We start from the raw sequence: 22,995 nt of genomic DNA, 5'->3' as shown, positions 1-22,995 counted from the left end.
CTTTTCTAGCGCTGGAAGCCGGGCTAATCATGGTTTGTCGATCTTGCTGTTGTCTACCTCTATCCGACTTCCAACTGTGTCGCGAGCAGGAAATCGTCCAAGAGGTCAGACTTGTTCTCGATATTTTCGGGCAGAATTACTTTCCCGTATTCGCAGCCTAAAATGTAAGCCATTCGAACATACCTGGTGGCGGATAAAAGTGTCTGCCCTTCATTATGAGTTCAGAGTTATCGCGCGAATTATCGACCTTCAATATTCCACAAGGTAATGGTTAGCAACGTAATAGAGCAAACATTGGTGATATTGTCAATACTCGACGTTTCATCTGTGCTGATGATCACGGGTGTCGCATTCGTCGACCCCGCCTTGTCTAGAACGATTTCTGTAGCGTTGTTTAAGCAGTACCTCTTAGTGTATTGAAGGTCGGCAACTCAGCATCAGAACTCTGCACTCCTAATGCCAAAAACCAGTGTCTGAAAGCCTTCCTCACTTATATAACGCATCTGCTCTTCCCCAGCCCTGCTGGCCTCAAGCAGTGACACAGAAAGCTATCATCAGCGCACCAGTTCCGCAGGGCATTGTAATCTCCGACCATTTGCCCTGATTGGGATAGCCAAAGTCATTGGCGGAGCAGCAGCCGCTGCGCTGTCACAATACGCAGTCACCAGTTTTAGCCCCACGTAGCGCAAACGATGCGACGCAGCGGTCACCACATCGGAGGTTGTCAGTTCGCACTGCGGCGTCTATTCGCATCGCATCGCATCCTGCCGATGAAGGCAGTCAATGCTTCTGACGAGCGTTCTCCTCAGTCACAGCTCTACGCTCGTCCGATGACGATGCTTCTGACGAGGGTTCTCCTCAATCACAGCTCTACGCTCGTCCGATGACGATGCTTCTGACGAGGGTTCTCCTCAATCACAGCTCTACGCTCGTCCGATGACGATGCTTCTGACGAGGGTTCTCCTCAATCACAGCTCTACGCTCGTCCGATGACGATGCTTCTGACGAGGGTTCTCCTCAGTCACAGCTCTACGCTCGTCCGATGACGATGCTTCTGACGAGGGTTCTCCTCAATCACAGCTCTACGCTCGTCCGATGACGATGCTTCTGACGAGGGTTCTCCTCAATCACAGCTCTACGCTCGTCCGATGACAACCGAAACACGTCACTTGCTGTCTTTCGACCCTTCCATGACCTCCCCCTCTATCGCTGACCTTCCCGGCTGCCGCTGGCAGACCGGCCGCGGCCATTTGGTGTGCGTTGCATGCGGGGGCGTGGAGCACGTTAATCGCTCGCAGCCGGGGCTCGCAGTCGGACGTCCCTAGCGCTGCTGCAGGAAGACGGGCTGCCACTAGGTTTTGTTTTGCTCGATTATGGTCGCACAAGTGGTGAGCACCTGTAGCGGAGACCAATGGTGCTTCATGGCTACTGGAGTTGGCAGCACTTCCCGGGCCATTAAACGTCCGCCTGCCACCCATTTACCCGCCCGATTGCGAACAGCTGGCTGCCGCCAGATAAGTGCACCCGAATGATAAGCGGTGGAAGCAGCCTTCAAGGTCGGAGGAATCTAACGCTCGCTGAAGGAACACGCGCGTTTTGTTTCCGTATCTGGCACAGCAGTTCTGACGCAGTCTCCTCTACAAGTTCACATCTCAGAAGCCCGGTTCTTGCAGCAGATATCGAGTGCCGTCAGCTCCCCGGCGCCGCGCCCTGAGCGCGCCACTGCAGCTGCGCGCCGCCGACACCCCTTTAAAGGCGGCGCGGGCGGCGGCAGCGGCGTGTGCCGTCGGGGGGACGCTACCGTCACCGGAGCGCGCCAGGATGCCTCAGAGCAGCGATGAGCGCGCCGTGGAGCCGGCGGCCGAGCCGGAGCGGGACGCCCCCCTGCCGGCACACAAGGCGGACGTGCGCCGGCCCGACTCGCTGGCGTCGCTCAGCTCGCTCGGCTCGCTCGCCTCCTCGACTGACTCCGGCGGAGGGTCAGTGACGCCGCGGGGTCGAGCGGTCACCGGGCTCGGGTGCCGTGGGTAGAGCTCAGGGCGTACAAACTCCAGAAGTTCTGAAGTGCCACGCGAACTCTGCGGCGCTGCGGCCTAAAGCTACACGATGTTGCAACTTTTGCTGGAATGCCAATCTCCGCAGTTTTCACTTCGGCAAGATCCATAATTTGTTTTCTCCAGTATCAACCTGTTTTGGTCCTTTTGTGGTGCTGTTTCAACGCCCCAGCTGGCTGCCAATGTTATGATATATCCCACCGGCCCGCCGCCCCGCGAGCCCCATGCCTCACGTGCTCGTCGTTTCATGTGTAAACGGGAGCTGTTTGTGACCTACCCACCGTTAAGCCAGCCTTAGTCCGAGCTTTCAGCTGTCACTGGCCCGTTCATCGTCCCATGTGCCAGGAGCAGCTGTTCCTGGCCTGCTACATGTCACGGGTACAAACGGGAGCTGTTACTGACCCATTTATCACCGCAGTTTCAAGCGGGAGCTGTCCCTGACTCATTCATCGCTGTAGGTAGCAGAGGAAGCTGTTCCGGACCCGTTCGTCGCCACAAGTGGCAGCGGGGCTGTCCCTGACGCAGTCATCACCGCAGGTTCAAGAGGGAGCTGTCCCTGACCTATTCATTACCGCCGGTTCAATCGGGAGCTGTTACTGACCAATTTATCACCACAGATTCAAGCGGGAGCTGTTACTGACCCATTTATCACCGCAGGTTCAAGCGGGAGCTGTTACTGACCCATTCATCACCGCAGGTTCAAGCGGGAGCTGTTACTGACCCATTCATCACCGCCAGCTCAAGCGGAAGCCGTCCCTGACTTATTCGTTACCGCAGGTTCAAGTGGAAGCTGTGCCTGACCTATTCGTCACCGCAGGTACAAGCGGGAGCTGTCCCTGACCTCGCTGTCGTCGGTGCTGACGGATGATGACGTCACGACGCCAGTGTCGGGCGAGTCGGAGGACGAGGACAGCGGCCTGGAACTGGTGCTGCCATCTGCGCGCCGTCGCTCCGGCTCCGAGGAGCCGAAAGACGCGCTGCCGGAGCTGAGGGAGGAGCAGGAGGAAGCGGGTCGCGATGAGGAGGGGCCGGGGCAGCAGGCTGAGGGTCACGAGCGCGAGTTGGTGACGACCAGACCGTCGGTATGTGGACCAGAGGACCGGTGTTGCCGGCTGAATGGAAGGACAGCGGATTTGACTTTGGGAATGCGTGTTTGAAAAATATCTGACCATCAGAGTCACCATGGTGCAAAGCATAGCTGAGTTCTGTGGCACCATTAGCTTCGAATCACATCACCGTCTTGGCATAGGAGAAATTGCTCGAGATGTGGGGTGAAAATTGGTTTCACCGGCAGTGTATTGACGCACTTAAAGCTTTTCACTTTCTTACGGACGCATATTCGACGTGCAGTTTGCTCGCGTCTTGTGTTTCCGTGTCGGATAAAGGGCATCACACAATCGTTGTGTGCCTTAACTTACGTTACACAGAACTCATGCATTTTTAGCTGGTGGAGCGTCCCGCCAAAGATGAGCAGGAGAAACATCAGGAGCAGAAGAAGGAAATCCGACCCTACAACCAGGAAACGTTCGAAATGGCTCCACCGAGGGTGGAGTTTTTCGTCAACCTGGCCATGAACGTGCTGAAGGGCGTGGGACACTTTAAAGGTCAGACGAGACTTCAATCCAATATCTTCCCGTAGCAATTTCACCGATTGACGAATACGACTCTCACCCTTATTTTGATCAGGACCGACGGATGCAACCACAAACTTACGTAATATAACAACAAAATGGCGTATTGCATCTTGGGGCTACTGGTTAGCTTGGTGTGTCTTCCAGGCGGTCCTTCGCTTCATGCGCTTGAGTTGCCTAAATATCCAGACTAAATTACATTGCCATTATGTGATCTGGGTGGGGGCAAATAACCCGCTCACAAGGACCGTTTAGTGATGACTAGGAGGCGGGGGCCTCTGTGAATTAGCAGTTAGTTACCTGCTTACGCCACAGGGGATAGAACGAGATAAGATGATTGAAACCGTGCAGACAAATAGCAGCCACACTGATGCAGTTAAGCGATGGTACGGTGCGACCATCCCATGCCATGTGCCGCACCCCGCAGAGTACGTGTCGCCGCCCAGCGACCGGGAGCGGGGTCGTGAGGGCTACACGCCGCTGTACCGCACGGACGACTTCGGCGGCTTCCACGCGCGCAACATCTTCCGGCGCTGGCAGGACTGCTTCTGCAACCCCATCGACTCGGCGGCTACCAACATGGTAAGGACTCTAGCGGCCTGCGCCCAGTGGGTCGGCGTTGCAGGAGCTGCGGTGCTGGAGACGCTCTGGATCTGGTCGAGTCCTTGGCGGTCATCAGTTATGTCAGATACATTGGAACCAAGGCTTGCTGTGAGCTCGCCTTGATCTTTTTATGCTCTCTCTTTTTTGTTTTAGCTTGTGTTCGTTTAAGTTAATCAGCATGTGCTCGGTGGGACGACGCCAGGCCGCGCACCAGCCGACCGATCGCAAACATGGCGCCTGCGTCTATCGCATGTGAAGCGACCACTCGCCAGTATGCTTGCTCGCCAGCAGACTGTGTTCACAGTGTGCTAACTGGAGGGCCGACTCTGCCCGGCAGGTGTCTCTCATGGAGCGCAGCTTCGAGGACAAGCTGTCGTCCCGCTTCACGCTGACCGGCCGTTCCCAGCCCTACATCAACCTGGGGTCGTACAACTACCTCGGCTTCGGCGGGCTCGGGCCCTGCGCCGACCAGGCAGAAGTCGCCACCGGTCACTTCGGCATAGGCGGTGCCACCGTGCGCCAGGAGGTTGGCACACAGCGACTGCACGTGCAACTGGAGGCGCTGGTGGCGGAGTTTCTGGGGACCGAGGACGCCATCACCTTCGGCATGGGCTTTGCCACCAACTCGACCAACATCCCGAGCCTGGTTGGGCCGGACTGCCTGGTGATCAGCGACAAGATGAACCACGCGTCTATCATCCTCGGCATGCGACTGTCGGGCGCCAAGATACGGGTGTTCGCGCACAACGACATGGCCGACCTCGAGCGCCAGCTGATCGTGGCCATCACCGAGCAGCGCAACTGGCGCAAGATTCTGATCGTCGTGGAGGGCGTGTACAGTATGGAGGGCTCAGTTGTCCTCCTGCCGGACGTTATCCGGCTGAAGCGCAAGTACGGTGCCTACCTGTACCTGGACGAGGCGCACAGCATCGGCGCCGTGGGAGCCACCGGCCGCGGCGTGGTCGAGTACTACGGCTGCGACCCGGCTGACGTGGACATCATGATGGGCACCTTCACTAAGAGCTTCGGCGCGGCCGGCGGCTACATCGGCGGCAGCCGGCGCCTGGTGGAGCACCTGCGCGCGCACAGCCACTCGGCCGCCTACGCACTCACCATGCCGCCGTGCGTCACGCAGCAGGTCATCTCCTCCATGGAGATAATAATGGGGCGCGACGGCACAGACACGGGCCGCCGCAAGATCGACACGCTGGCGCGGAACTCGCACTTCTTCCGGCAGCGGCTCAAGCAGCTCGGCTTCATCGTGTACGGCAACGACGACTCGCCGGTGGTGCCGCTCATGTCGTTCTTCGTGAGCAAGACCGCGGCGCTCTACCGCCGACTGAAGGAGCACGGCGTGGCGGCGGCCGTCATCGCGTACCCGGCCACGCCGATGACGGCGGCGCGCGCGCGTTTCTGCCTGTCCGCCTCGCACACGCGCGAGCAGCTCGAGTACGTGCTCAGTGCCGTCGACAAGATCGGCGACGAGATCGAGATCAAGTACAGCCAGGAGCCGCCGCGCGTCGAGCAGGTGGTGTACTAGACGCCGTTGGCAACGGCGAGCCCACATGACCACTGGACCGAAGATGAAGACAAGCGTCACGCCGAGCCCTGTTCGGAGCAGGTGGACCGTGCTGCTACCTTCCGTTCTGTTGCTTCCCTGCTCACGCTAGTAAAGCGCAAGCAGCAATACATCTTGCAATGCCTTTGTACTTACTTTCATGGAAGGCAATTTATTTTACGTTGCACTTCCGCACTGTTGTGCCGACGACACACACACTCACACAAGGACGCACGCACGCACACATGCATACGCGCGCGCATAGACGCACGGACACACGCACACGCACGCAAACTCACGTACGCACACATGCAGCGCGAATCCACACTGATTTACCATTTGCGTGCTTTTGGGAAGGCTCGCAAAGCGTTTATGCCTAGCGCTCGCTTCATGACCGTCTCGCGGATCAATGCACGCCGCGGCGTCCATCACCGCATACCTGTGCTCGGAGCATCAAGAAACAGACAGGCAGACAAGACGGCTGATAGGCGAAATAGTTTTCGGCGCTCCCTCATATCAATGTTATTGCGAGGCCTCGGATGGCTAGGACAATGGAATGGACAGATCGGCAATGTCACTTTTAATTCGGAATGGCGTCGTCGTCGTTGGGGCTTTACGATGCACTCAGCTGATGAGGCTATTTGACGTCGCCTGCCTCTCAGCCTGACAGGAAGGGCGGGCGCCGCGGGGAATCGAACCCCGAGCCTCTGGTTTCTCAGACGCGCAGTGGTTAACACACGCCCGGGCGGCCGGCTGGGTACCTTTCGTTCGGGCGGGAGGGGGGGGGGGAGGGGTCAATTTGACCCCTGAGATCTCGGGAACTAGGAAAGCTAGAGACACCAAATTCACAGGGTGTGTTAACTTGCACGTGAAATCATTTAGGTCAGAGTTTGAGGTTTATAGGACTTGATCGTCTGGTCAAATACGGTACACAAGTCAAATTTGTCTACAGCCATGCAAAATTTGGCGCGACTGCCCCGCGCCGTTCGGAAACCATTTTGGAAAAAATCGTCGAGGAGGTCCACGTCAGCAGATCCATGTTAACAGCGTTGTGGTTAACGTGGATCTGTCAACCACAACACTATCAACACTCTTTACGGATAGGCTGCAGAAAACTACTTCACTGCATGCCTCTTCAACGCTCACTCGGTGCTCTGCACATAAATATCCGGGATCCTCCTGCTGCAATTGATCCTCCTGCGCCTGCTATTCTGGTCCTACTACTCGCTTATTAAAGAGGCTTCGAGAGCTCAAATAACCCGTCATCAAAAAAAAAAAAAAATAACCACCTGGCTGGCTAGTGTAAGTACGTTTTTTGCAAGTTTTGGTCCATTCCTTTCCACGGCGAAATTCATATAACTACACTTGCATTCGCTGTTCCTGCTGACTGGTTTGTTCTTGTTACCAATGACGCAACATCAGTGAAATACATGCACAGCAAATATTTACCAACCACTGTCATGCGGCGTGTTGCCTTGAACGCGCTACTGCTTGTTGCACATTCGCCGGTCTCTGCATTCACCGACGAGCAGCGGCGGTGGGGGAGCGGCAGGGTCGGTTGCGGCGGTTTGGGTGGCACCCGAGGCCATTGAACAGAACAGGGTGGCACTGAGGCTGTGTAACGGGTGACGCGGTGGATTGGGTTGATAATGCATGAATTATAGTATTGCAAGATTTTGTGACCGGTGTAACGACGAAAATAGGTAAGGAACATCTCTGCTAAACACAAGGAACAGGCAGTAGATGAAAGCATCGGCATAATTGAATTATATATCGACATCTGAGAAGTGATGCCGGCGTATCACTTTCAAAATCAGTCTTTGCACCATCGGTTAGTAAAGATATCATTTCTTTGGCTTTAAATATATTGAAATATTTGCAATGTACGGGAGCTTCCAAAAGCCCAGTTGGCCAAATGTACATGTGCTATACCTATCACTTAAGGAACATCAGTGAGCTGAATATCTCACTTACATGCGGCAAAGTCAGCTCAGGCCAAAAGTGTGTGAACTTTTTATATGCTTTTGCCCTTTATGGTATGTTTGTCTGGAATTGCCTTTGCATCAGCTTGACCCCTCATAAAAGTGGCTCTAGATGTTTGGGGTGACTGATCACCAATCAAATTCTGAGCACTCATATTTATGGTGTGGATGTGCAGGGATTGCTTCAGTGATTTGCTGCTGTGACAGACATGCTCAGGATAATGCGTAGTGCTTGCAGTCTGACAAGTGTTTCTCAACAGATTTGAAAAATGGGATTTTCTGTTGAGAAATGGGCCTTTTATGCTCAATATTTATCAGGTAGGTAGAAATTAGCCTGCATAGCTTGTATATTAAAAATTAGGCATAGTTAATGTATGTATATATATATATATCAATCTATCTATCTATCTATCTATCTATCTATCTATCTATCTATCTATCTATCTATCTATCTATCTATCTATATATATATATATATATATATATATATATATATATATATATATAATCATTTTAGCAATAGGCCTGCCCATTTGAAGATAACAAGAATATATTTTGTTGTTGGCTTTTTGATTGTGTAACATTTTAGGCTTTGGTTAAGTAAGATAGAGGATCCAGTGCTTTGGGGCCTGAACCCATGTGGGTGGAGAGGGGGAGGCCAGACCTGCACAAGGAACAACAAATTTACACCTGTGTAGGCCCCTGATAGATGCTTTGCTACACTTCCACCAGGACTTGTCACCAGGTCTCAAGCACAGGATGAACATTTCAACTAGTATGTTGCTATCAGCTATTCATGTGACTGCTGGAAGATTTTTCATTAGTTTTTTTGCAGACCATGTGGTCATAAACTGGTGTTGTAATGTAATGTGTAGTGTGTGATGTATGTAATGTAAGGTATGTATGTAACATATGTAATTCAGTATGTAATATTTTTCAATGAGGAATGTGATTTGAGTCCCAGATATCTCTAAACTTGCATTTAAATCTCTCAAGGTCACCCATAAACATACATAGTATAATAAATGGAATGTTTGCCATGATATGCCTATAGTTATACTGAAAAAGATCTGCATCATTGTTAGTAAAATATTCTTGAGATCCAGACTCCATGCTTTGGGCTTAACAGTCATGCCCACATGGCTTACCTTGTTGCATTGTACTGCCTTCTCATTGTGTGCTGGAAGCCAAGCATGACAATTAAAGAAATGAATTGGGGTTGTGGAGAACCCAATATTTTTGATAATATTGAAGATAGAAGGAAATACATTTATTCATTTATCTCTGATTAAGTTATGGTTCAAACCTGTTTTGATTTTCTAATGATGATGTATGTATCTGATGATAATTATGCATTTTACCTATAATTAACATTTTTCTCAATATATATGTGATATTCACATTAACCAAATTTGATTGTGAATTATGGACAATGATAGCATGCTGCATGCAGTTTGCACTGACTGTACATACTAGTTATATAAGCTCTTTGTGCTGCAAAATGATGAAATCTTTATGCTTAACACAAAAATGATTTGTCCATTAGATAAGTCATAATTTAGTGATCTGAAGAAAACCAGGTGTGACACAGTTCACTCATATAATAAATTATATGTGAGCATCATAAACAGGACCAGACAAAGCTTAGCACATTGAAAAAGTGGAGGTTAGGCCTGCTATCCTGAAGGGGTGTGCTTGATTTCTATGATGAAACATAGTGTGTCACACTGCACATTGATATGCTTGAAATCTTATGAACTACATGTTAAGCAGCTGTTACATAATGAGAATGCTCCAATATTTATTTCATAGCAGCACTATTAGGTGAAAAATTTTCAAGCAGCAAAGGTATCATGAGTGAAGAATTAAAGTCCAAAGACATTAAGCATAATTTATTCATCATGTAACATCAAACTAGACAGGTACATGAACAAGCTAAATATTGTTTAATCTGGTATACAATCACATTGCATTTGGCTTCACTGGTCTTGAAAATCTGTAGAGTGCCTCTGCATTTATGGGTATCTAGAAATTGTGTGGGAAAAGTGGAATGTGACATACCTGAATACCTCTGACTGAATGGGGACATAGGTGATGATCACTTGTAAAAAGTGACTGGTTTTGTTTGTTTTTTTTGCACTGGAGCTCTTTTGACCAGATATGGTCATATCAGGGCTATGGGATGAAGGAAGATGGTTAATGGTGGGGAAGACTTGCATGTGCCTAGGGGGCTTACCGCCTAGCCTCAACCCGCGCATGCACGCTGGGTACCCAGTTGGGGTCCCCCGTCCCACGGGGCTATCGGCCCACTCGTGGCTGGCGCACGCAGCATACTCCGGACAAGTGGGGTATCGCTAGGATGCAGGACAAAACAAGACAGAGCATAAGAGCGATGGATCGCAGTGACTTTGTCATGTCAGTGACTATTGTATGCTCACACCGATGCCTGCTCCCTCGAAATCCCGGCCGTCCTCTCACATAAGTGATGCGACTGTGTCCAATTGAGCGGGACCTAAGTCTGGAGCGGCGGCGTCGCGTGAGGCTGCGGACCCGGGCAGTCATCGGACCAGGAGCACCGCCGCCGCCCCCGAGGATCACGAGGAGGAGCGACTCTGCTAGCCGGCCGCGGCGTCCGCTGACGCGCCGCCCGTCTGTTTGTAGGTGACGCCCATCGCGTCGCCATGGCAACCGGCAACCCCCGCAACAAGGTGGCGCTGGCGCCGGGCCGCTCGCTCATGGACTGGATCCGGCTGACGAACAGCGGCGCTGACCTGACGGGCGTAGCCGGCCGGCGGCGCGACGTGACGCGCGAGGAGCTGGCGCGCCACACACGACCCGGTGACCTCTGGATGGCGTTGCGCGGCCAGGTGTACAATGTGAGCCGCTATGTCGAGTACCACCCGGGCGGCGCTGACGAGCTGATGCGCGGCGTGGGAGCCGACGCCACCGACCTCTTCGACTCGGTGCACCGCTGGGTTAACTATGAGGGCATGCTCAAGAAGTGTCTCGTCGGCAAGTACGTGGGCGAACAGCACTCGGCGCGCGCGCTCATCAAGCGCGCGTTGGGCGGCGTTGGCGGCGGACTGCTGGCCCCTCCGGCGACGGCGAGCGTGCCGCCGTCCGCGCCGCGGCCGATGTCCGTGCCGCGGCCGCTGCCGGCGGCGGCACCGGCACTGGCCCGGCCCGACTTTGACTGGTTCCAGACACCGGAAGCGGTGCACCTGATCGCCTACTGCCGGCAGCCGGGCATGACTGAGGACGACGTGAGCGTGCGCCTGACCGGCGGCCGCCGTCTGCTCTGCCGCGTCTTCCTGCGCGCCGCCGTCTTCACGCTGCACTGGCAGCTGCCGGCCGACGTGGAGCCATGCGGCGACGTCAGCGTCTCGGCCGGCGGCAAGGTGGAGTTGGTGCTCCACAAATGCCGGGCGGAGCAGTGGGCCAGCACGGGCGCCGTGCTGGCCGGCCACCGGACCAGCGTGCCGCTGGCCGAGTTCAGCCCCGAGTACGCCGAGTTCGTGCTGGTCGAGCGGCGCCCGGTGACGCACGACACGCGCCTGCTGCTGCTGCGCGCGCCGGCCGGCTGCTGCGCGCGCGTACCGCTCGGCTTCCACGTTCTGCTGCGCCGCGCCGTGTGCGGCGTGCAGCTGGTGCGGCCGTACACGCCGGTGTCGGAGCGGCTGGAGCCGGCGCCGGAGCCGCCCGCGCCGGCCGGCGAGCTCTGTCTCATGGTCAAAGTGTACCCGGATGGCGTGCTGACGCCGCAGCTGGACGCGCTGCGGCTCGGCCAGACGCTGGAGGTGAGCGAGCCGCTAGGCGCATTCCGCCGGCCGCCGGAGGAGCTGCGCCAGCTGGTGATGCTGGCCGCCGGCACCGGTCTGACGCCGATGGTGCGACTGACGCAGCGCACGTTGGCCGCCGCGCCGTCCGCCGCCGTCCGGCTCTTGTTCTTTAACCGGCGGGAGCGCGATGTGCTGTGGCGCGAGCAGCTGGAGCGACTGGCGCAGCGGGAGCCGCGCTTCCAGCTGCAGCTGGTGCTGTCGGAGCCGGACGAGGGGTGGCAGGGGCGCAGCGGGCGCGTCTCGGCCGGCATCGTGCAGGAGGCGCTGCCGGGGAGCGACGCGCGCTCCGGCCTGCTGGTGACCGTGTGCGGCCCCTCCGCCTTCTCGGCAGAGTGTGCTCGTCTGCTGGCGGAGCAGGGCGTGGCCGCAGGGCAGGTGCACGTGTTCGACGGGTAGCCGGCGGTGGGGAACGCTCGTGTTCCGTGCACTTGTCGGCGTTTCCTGTCGTGGGTGGCGACTCCCACCCCTCCGTTAGCTGCTTTTCCTTGAGGGTGAAACTGCTGCCTAGTTGATTCAGGATTTGGAATGGCATTATGTCTGTTCTGACAAGTTGATACTTAAAGGGATATGGGTGTATCGCTTATTAGTTTTTTTGTGATTTATTGTAAACGAAGGCCAGCAAGCGTCCCGTGCCTTGGTCGTTAACCTCTGGGATTTAATGATCTATTAATATCAGGGATTTTATTTTGATCAGCAACAGAGATGATGCAGTAACTGCGACGTTCCGGCATGACCGACCCCTAAGTTTGCCTCCCGATAACACCCACTGCCCTGGCACCACTGCTCGTTGTGGGCACGCGCCGTTAGCTCGCTGTGTTCCTATCATGCTGCGGCTAGCATGTCCACTTTTGGCCGGTGCGTGCAATGTTCAAACGCACCGTACGAGTGGAGGAGCTCACCGCCTCCTCTGAGTGCCGCCGTGGTCAGTGACACGGTTGGGATCCTGCCCAGCACCGCCGTCCTCACCCACCGCTGCACTGGCACGTGACGTCCGGCGGCCGCCCGGGCTCGTCGCCGTCGCGACTTCTCCGAAGTGGGCCGGACCGCGTTCTGGGACGCGTCAGGTTCGACAATGATCCCCTGCGGCGTGGTGTGACATCAGCCGTCAGAGGGCCCGGGTCAGGCTCGACACTGACCCGCTGCGGCGTGGTGTGACATCAGCCGTCAGAGGGTCCGGGTCAGGTTCGACGCTGATCCCCTGCGGCGTGGTGTGACATCAGCCGTCAGAGGGCCCGGGTCAGGTTCGACGCTGATCCCCTGCGGCGTGGTGTGACATCAGCCGTCAGAGGGCCCGGGTCAGGCTCGACACTGACCCCCTGCGGCGTGGTGTGACATCAGCCGTCAGAGGGCCCGGGTCAGGCTCGACACTGATCCCCTGCGGCGTGGTGTGACATCAGCCGTCAGAGGGCCCGGGTCAGGCTCGACACTGACCCGCTGCGGCGTGGTGTGACATCAGCCGCCAGAGGGTCCGGGTCAGGTTCGACGCTGATCCCCTGCGGCGTGGTGTGACATCAGCCGTCAGAGGGCCCGGGTCAGGTTCGACGCTGATCCCCTGCGGCGTGGTGTGACATCAGCCGCCAGAGGGTCCGGCCGCGGAGTCGGCGCTGGCCGCGGCTCCGTGTTGTGCCGCTGGCGCGTGTTCATCTGCGGTGCCGTGCCCCGGGCCACCTTGTATGCCGACTGAACGGGCTCAGGCCAAACGAACTCGTCGCCCAGCGGGGGGGGGGGGGGATATGTTGGGCTGGCACTGACGAAATGCACGTGAGCGCCCTGATAGGCTGGACGGCGTTGGCAAAGCCTTGTGAATAACCACAAAGTATTATATTCCCCATGAGATTTATGACTTCGTGACTGTATTTTTGAGAGGACTGAAATGTTAGCTGTGTGGCGTGTTGAGTGTTACGTGGTATGCCATCGACGATTGTTAAGAGCTGTCGCTGTTGGTTAGTGTGCCATGGAACAATACATGTGTTGTGGACACCGTGAACATGCGTTTGATTCTGCTCAACTGTTGAGTATTACCGAAGGCTGGACGGGTGCATGTAATGTGCGCTTCGGGACAAGTGGACGTGCGTGCTCGCACTGGGATTTATTTGAGCCTATTCCTATGGGGAGCACATTTTTGCTCAATCGCCGCACATTGCATATCGAGCCAGGGATTGAGGCGCTCTGGGCCCTTCGGCGGCGCGCTGTCGTTTGCCCCCTCCTCCTTCACCGGTCGGCCGACTGGCGGTGCGCTGCTGTGTGCCCGCTCCTCCACCGGTCGGCCGACTGGCGGTGCGCTGCTGTGTGCCCGCTCCTCCACCGGTCGGCCGACTGGCGGTGCGCTGCTGTGTGCCCGCTCCTCCACCGGTTGGCCGACCGGCGCCGCGCTGACGCTGCCGCCGCTAAGACGCCGCTCTGCCGCAGGCAAGGCGATGCTGGCCGGCGGCTGTCTGCGCCTGCTGTGGCCGGCGGCGGCCGCGCGGCGCCCGACGGCGGCGGCCTGCGGCCCGGCGCGGCGGCTGGCCGGCCTCCTCGACTGCCGGCGGCTGACGGCGCCGCCGGCCGGACCTGTGCCCGAGCCGTCGCGGCTCCTCGGACTGACGCCGCTGCGCTGGGGCCGGCGCGACTGCAGCGGCCCGGAGCGACGCCGCTGGCTCGTGCGCGACGTGCGACTGACGGTGGCGGTACGTCCGGCTCTGGTACTCCGACAGGCGGGGCTGGCTGTCGCTGGAGAAAATCGGTTTTGGTGTACTAGCTCCCCTGCCGTGTCCAGAAAGGGAATGTTGTGTCGTTTGGGCTCCTATGATGTACGTTGGTGTGCCACCGTTATTTCTCCCTTCGCCGTCATTCTCACTTTTATCATGTTTTGTTCCTTCATATTGCAAGCCATGCAAGCCACCGCGCCGGCGGAGTTTATACTCTGTCGTTTCACTTCTGCTTCAGTAAATGAAACCGCTTTATGTTGTTCACGCATCAGCTGCTGCGTGCCCTGGATAGCCGTCACCAATTCTCAAACGCTTGGGTCTCAGGGGCCACCTGTAAGGCTCCGTGAGCATGGCACGTGGCGCCGACGAAGGTGGCGCGAGCGCCATTGATGCCAACTGAGAACACGGCGTCGGGCCCGACGCCGCACGGCACTGACACTCGGATGACGCGTGTCGGGCTTCCGCCTGGGGTCTGCTCATCGATCACGGCTCCGTTGCGTGATGCGCTGCCCGGCGGCGCCTGCCCGAGGCAGCGCGGGGTGCCTGTGTGAGAGAGGGCGCCGGGCCGGTGCGAGAGAGGGTGCGGAGCCGGTGCGGGAGAGGGCGCGGAGCCGTTGCGTGAGAGGGCACGGGGCCGGTGCGGGATAGGGCGCTGGGTTGGTGCGGGGCCGGTGCGGGAGAGGGCACGGGGCCGGTGCGAGAGAGGGCGCGGGGTTGGTGCGGAGCCGTTGCAGGAGAGGGCACGGGGCCGGTGCAGGAGAAGGCGCGGAACCGTTGCGGGAGAGGGCACGGGGCCGGTGCGGGAGAGGGTGCGGGGTTGGTGCGAGAGAGGGCGCGGGGTTGGTGCGGAGCCGTTGCGGGAGAGGGCACGGGGCCGGTGCGGGAGAGGGCACGGGGCCGGTGCGAGAGAGGGCGCGGGGTTGGTGCGGAACCGTTGCAGGAGAGGGCACGGGGCCGGTGCAGGAGAAGGCGCGGAACCGTTGCGGGAGAGGGCACGGGGCCGGTGCGGGAGAGGGCGCGGGCGTGGTGCGGGACCGGTGCGGGAGAGGGCGCGGGGCTGGTGTGGGAGAGGGCGCGGGGCCGGTGTGGGGGAGGGCGCGGAGCCGTTGCGGGAGAGGGCACGGGGCCGGTGCGGGAGAGGGCGCGGAGCCGTTGCGGGAGAGGGCACGGGACCGGTGCTGGGGCAGCACGTTTGGCGGCAGCCCGGTGGCTGTTTCTTGTCTCGTAGGACAAATCACTGCCCGTCTCGGTGTTTAGGTGCGGTCTGTTGTAGTTTGATGACTGAGCATAAGAGCGATGTATTAATAAACTTTTACGTCGCTTGTGCAAGCCATCCACGAAATCAGTTACCAGAAAGGTCCCTATTTCGTAAACAGCTTGGGAGAATCATCTTACACATGCACAATGCACCAATGGAGGTCGATTTGGAAGATCCAAACTATTACGACGGTGAAAAGCAAAAACATTTCAGAGTACTTCGGATAAGTCAAACCTGTCCCCAACGTTCGCGGCCTTGTTATCTCGAGCAGAATAACCGGCATGTGTGCCAGGTCGCGACCGGCCTCGCTCCGCTCTCGACCGCGCCGTCAATGGCGGTCGCCCGTGAGGCTAGCTCGCCTCGGCGACGGTGGCCGTGCGCGGGCTATTGAGCGGGCTGTGATGGCGTGTCTCGCCCGATGGTCGTGTCTCAGGCAGTTCCGGCGCACTGGTCGGGACGTCCGCTGTGCTGGGATCGGGCTCACGCACACGGAACTCGGTCACCTGCTGTTGCCCGGCTGCTGTGCGTGGAATCCGGGTCATGCAGCCAGCATGACAGAGACAGAAACAGGGCTAGGAAGGCTCTCAGCTCAGAATGTGCTCGGCTGTCTGGCTGGTGCCCGAGCTGTTTCAGCCCCTCGCCGTCCCTCAGGCTACCAGCCGAGCTGGCCAGACCTCGGCTCCCGCGGTGAGAGCCGAGGCGGCCACACCTCCCACGTCGGGAGCCGAGATCCGCCCGCGCTGCGCGGCTCGAAGGGCGAGTGGGTCGGCCAATATCGAACGGCCGTGTCAGCTGCACCCGGGACCGCCCCCGGCGCCCAATAAGGCCGTCCGCCTAATAGCGCGGTTGATTGGCGGTCCAGGACGTTCCTGCCTGCTCAGCTGCGCGCACCGACTCAGCCGGCTCCGTCCTTCGGCCGTGGACTGGCGAGTTTTTGTGACGGTGAACCACTACTTGCGGCGGGAGTAACGCCAACCGATGTTGCCCGCGGGCCGCTAGCTTGACCATCGGAGCCGCCGGTACTTCGTGAAAACGTGCATCGCGTTCCTCAACGATAAAAGGCGTCGCGTGCGATCGTGTCCGTTGCTAACAGAGGGCCAACCACCCGTGACCGGGTGGCTGTGTTGTTACCAAGCTTCCGCCGGCGGCGGTTTCCGATCGAGCGGGCGTTGTAAGCGTCTGTTGCGCCCCCGCACTGCCCGCGGTGCCGCGAGCGGCCGCTCGCGACTGGCGCTCGCGGCTGACCGGCGCCGACCGGGCGTGTTGCAGCACGAGAACATCTACACCGTGCCAAACGTGCTGTGCGTGACGCGCATGGCCCTGACGCCGGTCATCGGCTGGCTGGTGACATGCCAGCTGTACCCGGCCGCGCTGGTCTGCTTCGCCGCGGCCGGCGCCACCGACCTGCTGGACGGTTGGATCGCCCGGCGCTTCCCCAGCCAGGTGAGCCAGCGGCGGGGGGGGGGGGGCGTGCCGGTCATGCCAGGTCAGGGTGGATCAGATGAGGTCGGCTGTGATGGGGCGAGGAGAGCATGCTGGTCAGGTCAGGTCAGGTCAGGTCAGGTCAGGTCGGGTCGGGTCGGGTCGGGTCGGCTATGGCGGGTGGGGTGAGGGAAGGTGCAGCGTGATGCGGTGCGGCGCGGCAGCGCGGTGCCGGGCGGGGCGGTGTGGCGTGGTATGTCGTGTGGATAGGATGGGATAAGGTGGGCACACTTTAGGTGCGGAGGGGAGTGGAGGTGTGGTGAGACCAAGCCAGGCTTGATGGGATTAGGGGCGAGGCCGTGTGGTACGGTGGGGTTAGGTGAACTGCCAGTTGTGACGAGATGACGTGAGATGCGAAATTAAGTGAAATGGGAGGCCAATGATCGGGGAGGGTCGCCGGTTCGGGTTGGCTAATGGTCAGGGATGGTCGCCGATTCGGGCTGGCCAATGGTCAGGGATGGTCGCCGGTTCGGGTTGGCTAATGGTCAGGGATGGTCGCAGATTCGGGCTGGCCAATGGTCGGGGACGGTCGCCGATTCGGGCTGGCCAATGGCCAGGGATGGTCGCCGGTTCGGGCTGGCCAATGGTCAGGGATGGTCGCCGGTTCGGGCTGGCCAATGGTCAGGAATGGTCGCCGATTCGGGCTGGCCAATGGTCAGAAGTGGGTGGTCGCTGGTACGGCCACGTGCGAGCAAGGACTGATGGCTGACGTCACCGGTCAGAGCAATGCCAATGACCGTGCGTACTCAGGTGGCAGGCCCGGATGCTCTCAGCCCAGGCCAGTCAGGTCGTGCGTACTCAGGTGGCAGGCCCGGATGCTCTCAGCTCAGGCCAGTCAGGTCGCACCGGAACGGCTGTCGGGGCCGTGGCCTGAACTCCGGGTCAAGGTGCGCCCGGGTCACCTTTGGTCCCACCGGTGTCACGTCAACAGTTACCCCCGTTATCTTACCCGTCATCAGGCCACAGGTCATGACGTCAGAACCACGTTTTGCCCTGACACCCAGCGCGGAGCTCCAACCCTGCGCTGGGGAAGTGATACGCATCAACCTGGGAAAGGGTGGTGGTGGTGGTGGGGTTTCGCTGTTTTTGCCCTAGTAAGACAGCTACGTAGTCAGCTCTGGCTGGCACGTGACACGCGCGTGGCGACAATTGGTGATGACAGCCGGCACGTAGCACCGGCCGCGTGCGCCCCCCCCCCCCATCCCCCCTGCACCCAATGGTGGGTTCAGCGCAGACGATTCATGATGCCCATTTATGATGCTCAGCACGCTGACGCCAGTCGTACCGACGACGCGGTTGAGACGGTATTCTGGCCGGTGTTCAGGGCTGCTTTGGGTGACGTCTGGGGTCAGGTCATGTCGCTGACCCCAGTCTAACCCCGCTTGAGGTGAGCGCCGCCGCTTCCGTCAACAGGCGTCCCATCTGGGCAGCTTCCTGGACCCGCTGGCCGACAAGCTGTTGGTGTCCACGCTGTTCCTGTCGCTGACCTACACGGAGCTGATCCCGCTGGGGCTGACGCTGCTGATCGTGGCGCGCGATCTCGGCCTCATCGCCGCCGCCTCCTGGGTGCGCTACAAGTCCGTGCCGCCGCCGGTCAGTGATGCGGCGGCGCCCCGGCCGCGCCTCGTTAGCGGTCGTAGCGCCGCGCGGAAATGGGCGGTGGCCAGCCGAGCCATGCGATGGTTACAGACGACTTGGTATAGCTGCTGCCTGGCGACTGAAGCCAGCGCTAGGGCAGGTGTGTGGGATTTTCCTACTGCCGTTAGACGCCACCTTTTTCGCATTTTCGAAAGAGCGCGCTTGGCCGTGTGCCATGGGGCAGGGTAGCAGGCGATGCTGTTGGCGGGGAGAGCCGGGCAGGTGTGCTCATGTCCTGATTAGGGCCGCCACGTCCCGCCCGATCGATACACCTCGGGTGATGCCCGGCGGCCATGCGCCATGACTATCACGAGTGTAGTCTGATATCCCTGCCAAACTAAGCCAATTGGCGGCAGGCAATACCCACAGGACAGGCGTGGGGTCGACTATCTGGTGCCGGAGGCCTATGTCCCAGCACTCTCGGGGACACAGCAATTCCGCCGCGCTCCTGTTGGGCTGGGGAGGTGGAAATTATCAACGGAGTGGGAGTAACTGGACCCAACGCCAGTTGAGTCAGGGTGTATGAGTTCTGCCACTAGACCAGCAGTTATGCTTGGAAACCCTAAGCCACCCGTCAAGCTCTTAACTGGAATGCATTTTGAAAACAACAGATACGGTTGCACACTCATGCAGTATCCACAGCTCAGTCTGCGCGGAGGCGTAACCGTGGTTTTCACAGCTTGCTCTAGGCTTATAAGGCTGTCTTCTGGCAGACTTGTTGTTTCCCGGCAAACGCATGCGACGAAACTATTCGCACTGCTTTCAATCGTTCATGAGCGATTGAGCTGGCTGATTTACACCGCTCAACGGCTGATTTACGCCGTTCAACGGCTGATTTATACCGCTCAACGGCTGATTTACGCCGCTCAACGGCTGATTTATACCGCACAACTGCTGATTTACACCGCTCAACGGCCGATTTACAACCTGGATTTTAGTGTTTTAACTCTTTGTTAGATAGTTGGCGTGCATGAGCCTTAGAGACGTAATCAGGGATGGTGAATAATTTTCATCCAGGAACAGTTCTGTGATGTGCTTATAAATATCGGGCCACCGTATATTGGATCGCGGACCGCTCCGGAAAACAAGAAGCGGAGGGACGCCCCCCTCCGTGATGGCCGACTGGTTCGCTGGGCCAGCAGATTGCATGCGACGGAATGTGCAGCCTTTGTGAGGCATTCAGTGCTTTACCACGGTAATTTAGTTGCTGAACGCCAGGGTCTGATTATGTACACATCGCAGTTGGAGTGTTTGAGTTTGGCGAGATTCCTGAGTCATCTATCTTACTTTTGTATGTTATCGTAGCGTTATGAGACGTGTGCCCTATCTCCTTTTCACGCTGCCATACTCCCCCCCCCCCCAAATTCGATATCCTTCCAGACTGTGGTTGATTTCCGGTACTTCAACGTAAACTGCTTAGACCGTTCCCGGTGCCGCAGTTTCGGTATTCGACCACAAGCTGACACGACTTCAGACTGGGAAATCTCCATCACTAGCCTTCGTTCGAGGCGTCCCGGGCGGCCCTGCGTGGAATGTACGTGACCCTGACATGACCTGGTTGCAGGTAACGCTGTCGCGGTATTTTGACCCGACGTTCGCCACGGCCCAGTTGGAGCCGACGCTCATCAGCAAGGTGAACACGTGCCTGCAGATCTCGCTGGTGGCCTCCACGCTGGCAGCGCCCGTGTTCGGCTTCGTCGATCACACCGCGCTTCGACTGATGTGGTGAGGCTGGGCGGACAGGGGTCTGGTGAGCGCTGCTCCTGGCACGGGCTGATGCGAGAGCAGGACAGGGGTGCAGGGCACAGGGACAAGGCAGGCGGAGGTTCGAATCCCGGTAGCGCCATGGCTCCTGAGCGCTAATATGGCCCAGGCAGTCGCAGGCGCTCCATAATAGGGGCGCAACGACGGGCGTCGCGTGCCCTCTCATGATAAATGAATACAGGTTGCGGCATAATGGAGACTAACAGGCCGGGCCTTATGCGTAAGTTTGATTGTATGCTTTTCATGCTGCCGCACCCTCAGATATAAAATGATCGTCTCCCAACACGTAGTGCTCTCAGGACGACTCGGTTTTCCTGCTGTGCGCGTTAGTCAAGCCCGCTCGTCTTGTGTGGAATGGTCGCTTTTTGCTTCGAGAGGTCCTACATTGCCGACTCATATGTCGTCATGCGGGCTTGGTTTTTTGGACTAGAGCCCTTTCGACCAGAAATGATCGTCTCATGGCTGAGGGGTGAAGGAAAATAGTCAACGGTGGAGCAGGCTTGCATGCGCCTGGGGGCCAACCGCCGAGCTTTAACCCGCACATGCGCGCTGGGTACCTGGTCAGGGTCCCCCTTCCCACGGGGCTCTCGGTCCACTCGCAGCTGACGCATGCAGCCTGCCCCGGACAAGCGGGATGTCGCGAGGATGTAGGATGAAGCGAGATGGAGAATAAGAGGGACGGATGTTGTCATGCGTTTACCCAAACCAAGACTTCTAGAGTAAAGGGTTGCGCAAACATGACGCCACCGGGGAACTTCAGCTTGGTAACCCATGGTATGATTTTGGTTGATACTTCGAAAAGGTTGTTAGATAGTAATAACATGGTTAAAAACGGAGACTTCGCCGGTGAACTGGGTGTCAATATTTTCTTCTTACTTATTTCAATGTTATGTGCGTAGATGTTGTACATTTTACATTTCAAACCCTCTAAAGACAAATCAGTACTAGGATCTTCCTTCAAAAATAGATCCTAGTAAACCACGTCTTCTAGTTGCAGCACCCGCGCCATATTAGTGGTAGTCAACGCGCCGTGATAGTTCTTTGGAATGCTTTTTGTAAGAAACGTTATACGTAATATTTGTACTTAATTTATAAATAGACAATAATCGTCTATTTATTGTCATGCTGCAGTAACTATATGGAGTGAAATGTGAAAACATGGCTTGTGAGGAGGGCAGATACTAAGAATTTCCTTGTTGCTGCGCTATGATCTCCCTAAGCCCCGGCTAACTTGCAGATCCATAACGTCGGATAGGTTAGGTGAAAAAGGTGCGCAGGGAATGGCACCCCGACTACCGTATTGTATCCCCAAGACAGTTCCCGAGCAGAGGTATGGGCCACGACTCTTGCTAGCAGAAATGGCAAAACTTGCCAGAAATCGTCCCATTGTACAGGAGAATCTGCTATCTTGAACTGAAACGGCGCGCGCTGCACTTACACCTGCCGGGGTTCATCACTCACAACCCCCCCCCCCTGCACTAGGGCAGGCCAACTCACCACCCATCTTGGCAACACCTCTCTTAAGGCTACAGGATGTGCATTCCAACTTCTCAATGCGCGCCCCAGGGTGCTACGAGTCCGCCTGGCCCGCCGCTTCCCATCCCCATCTGTTGTCATCGTTGCTGCACGTTGCACTCTAGAACGGACTGTTTCGAAGCACTTCCAGCTAGATTTCGGAATAAATCACTGGTGAACGGGCGACCCCACCCCACTGTCGGGGGCAGTCCCTCTGTCAGGGGCAGGTCGGAGGCGCATTTCAGCAATAATTGTGTAGCCCTTGTGCGAAACAGCGCCGCTTTTCAGCCGAAAATGTTTCATTGAATGCTAGGTCGAAAAATCCGGTTTATGGAAGCATTCATGTTAAAACCAGCCCGCAAAAGACAGCGTTTTCACGCCGCCGTAACGTTGGTGCCATGTCTTAGTCTCATGCTGACGTCACAGCATCGCCCACCCAGAATGCAGTAGTGCGGGGGCTTGACCCAAATGATGTAACCTCCGTCTGCCATCACGATCCCGTCGCGCTGTGTTGCAAGGTGGGCAAGGCCTTGGTTCCAACGTCGCCGCCCACCTTGTCGCATCTGAGGTCCCCCCTTCCCCAGGTGCGTGACGGCCGGCACCACAGTGGCGTCCGGCATGGTGTACGCCCTGCTGAAGAGCACCACCTACAAAATGATGGCACGCGATGAGCGATCCTAGTGGGCCGGCGACCAGACTCCAGCGCCGCACAGCGGCGGATTTTGAAACCTGTACCTCAGCAGCTGGCCGGCAGGGCGTGCAGTCCCGCATACTGCCGGGTGCTATGCGCGCATTGCACGTCGCATGACGACGCAGTACATCGATTTGTAGTCTTTGTCCTGGCGGACGCCCAAATCTAGTGAACTTGTGATTTTTACCCAGTGTACTGGAGGAATACATATTTTGTATCATCTATCTCGTGCGAGACGTCATGTGCCGACGACAATGAGGGGGACTCAGCCATACCCGAGGATCAGTTCC

General features: G+C 57.5%; 4 protein-coding genes across 4 annotated transcripts; all 4 read left to right on the top strand.

The window, feature by feature from the left end:
- The first annotated feature begins 1,795 nt into the window (after positions 1-1,795).
- LOC119093659 (serine palmitoyltransferase 2) lies at positions 1,796-5,994 on the top strand. The gene is made up of 5 exons (XM_037216647.1): positions 1,796-1,979; positions 2,872-3,136; positions 3,499-3,658; positions 4,113-4,267; positions 4,626-5,994. Exons 1-5 carry the CDS (start codon positions 1,822-1,824, stop codon positions 5,826-5,828), a joined length of 1,941 nt encoding a protein of 646 aa, XP_037072542.1. The 5' UTR covers positions 1,796-1,821; the 3' UTR covers positions 5,829-5,994.
- A 1,377-nt stretch (positions 5,995-7,371) lies between these two features.
- Positions 7,372-22,927, top strand: CLS (cardiolipin synthase). The gene is made up of 6 exons (XM_037216641.1): positions 7,372-7,549; positions 14,077-14,336; positions 16,885-17,058; positions 18,511-18,690; positions 20,300-20,460; positions 22,599-22,927. Exons 2-6 carry the CDS (start codon positions 14,085-14,087, stop codon positions 22,693-22,695), a joined length of 864 nt encoding a protein of 287 aa, XP_037072536.1. The 5' UTR covers positions 7,372-7,549; positions 14,077-14,084; the 3' UTR covers positions 22,696-22,927.
- Positions 10,021-11,084, top strand: LOC119094142 (cytochrome b5 reductase 4). Its single transcript, XM_037217217.1, has 4 exons — positions 10,021-10,030; positions 10,490-10,608; positions 10,696-10,885; positions 11,071-11,084. The coding sequence occupies exons 1-4, from the start codon at positions 10,021-10,023 to the stop codon at positions 11,082-11,084; spliced, it is 333 nt and encodes a 110-aa protein (XP_037073112.1).
- LOC119093656 (cytochrome b5 reductase 4) lies at positions 11,525-13,643 on the top strand. The gene has a single exon (XM_037216646.1). The coding sequence runs from the start codon at positions 11,554-11,556 to the stop codon at positions 12,061-12,063; it is 510 nt and encodes a 169-aa protein (XP_037072541.1). The 5' UTR covers positions 11,525-11,553; the 3' UTR covers positions 12,064-13,643.
- Positions 22,928-22,995: the final 68 nt, after the last annotated feature.

The sequence above is a fragment of the Pollicipes pollicipes genome, unplaced genomic scaffold (genome assembly GCF_011947565.3).
Source record: "Pollicipes pollicipes isolate AB1234 unplaced genomic scaffold, Ppol_2.1 Scaffold_4002;HRSCAF=4701_pilon_pilon_pilon, whole genome shotgun sequence".
Classification (NCBI taxonomy): domain Eukaryota; kingdom Metazoa; phylum Arthropoda; class Thecostraca; order Pollicipedomorpha; family Pollicipedidae; genus Pollicipes; species Pollicipes pollicipes.
This window is presented reverse-complemented; position numbering and strand designations above follow the sequence as displayed.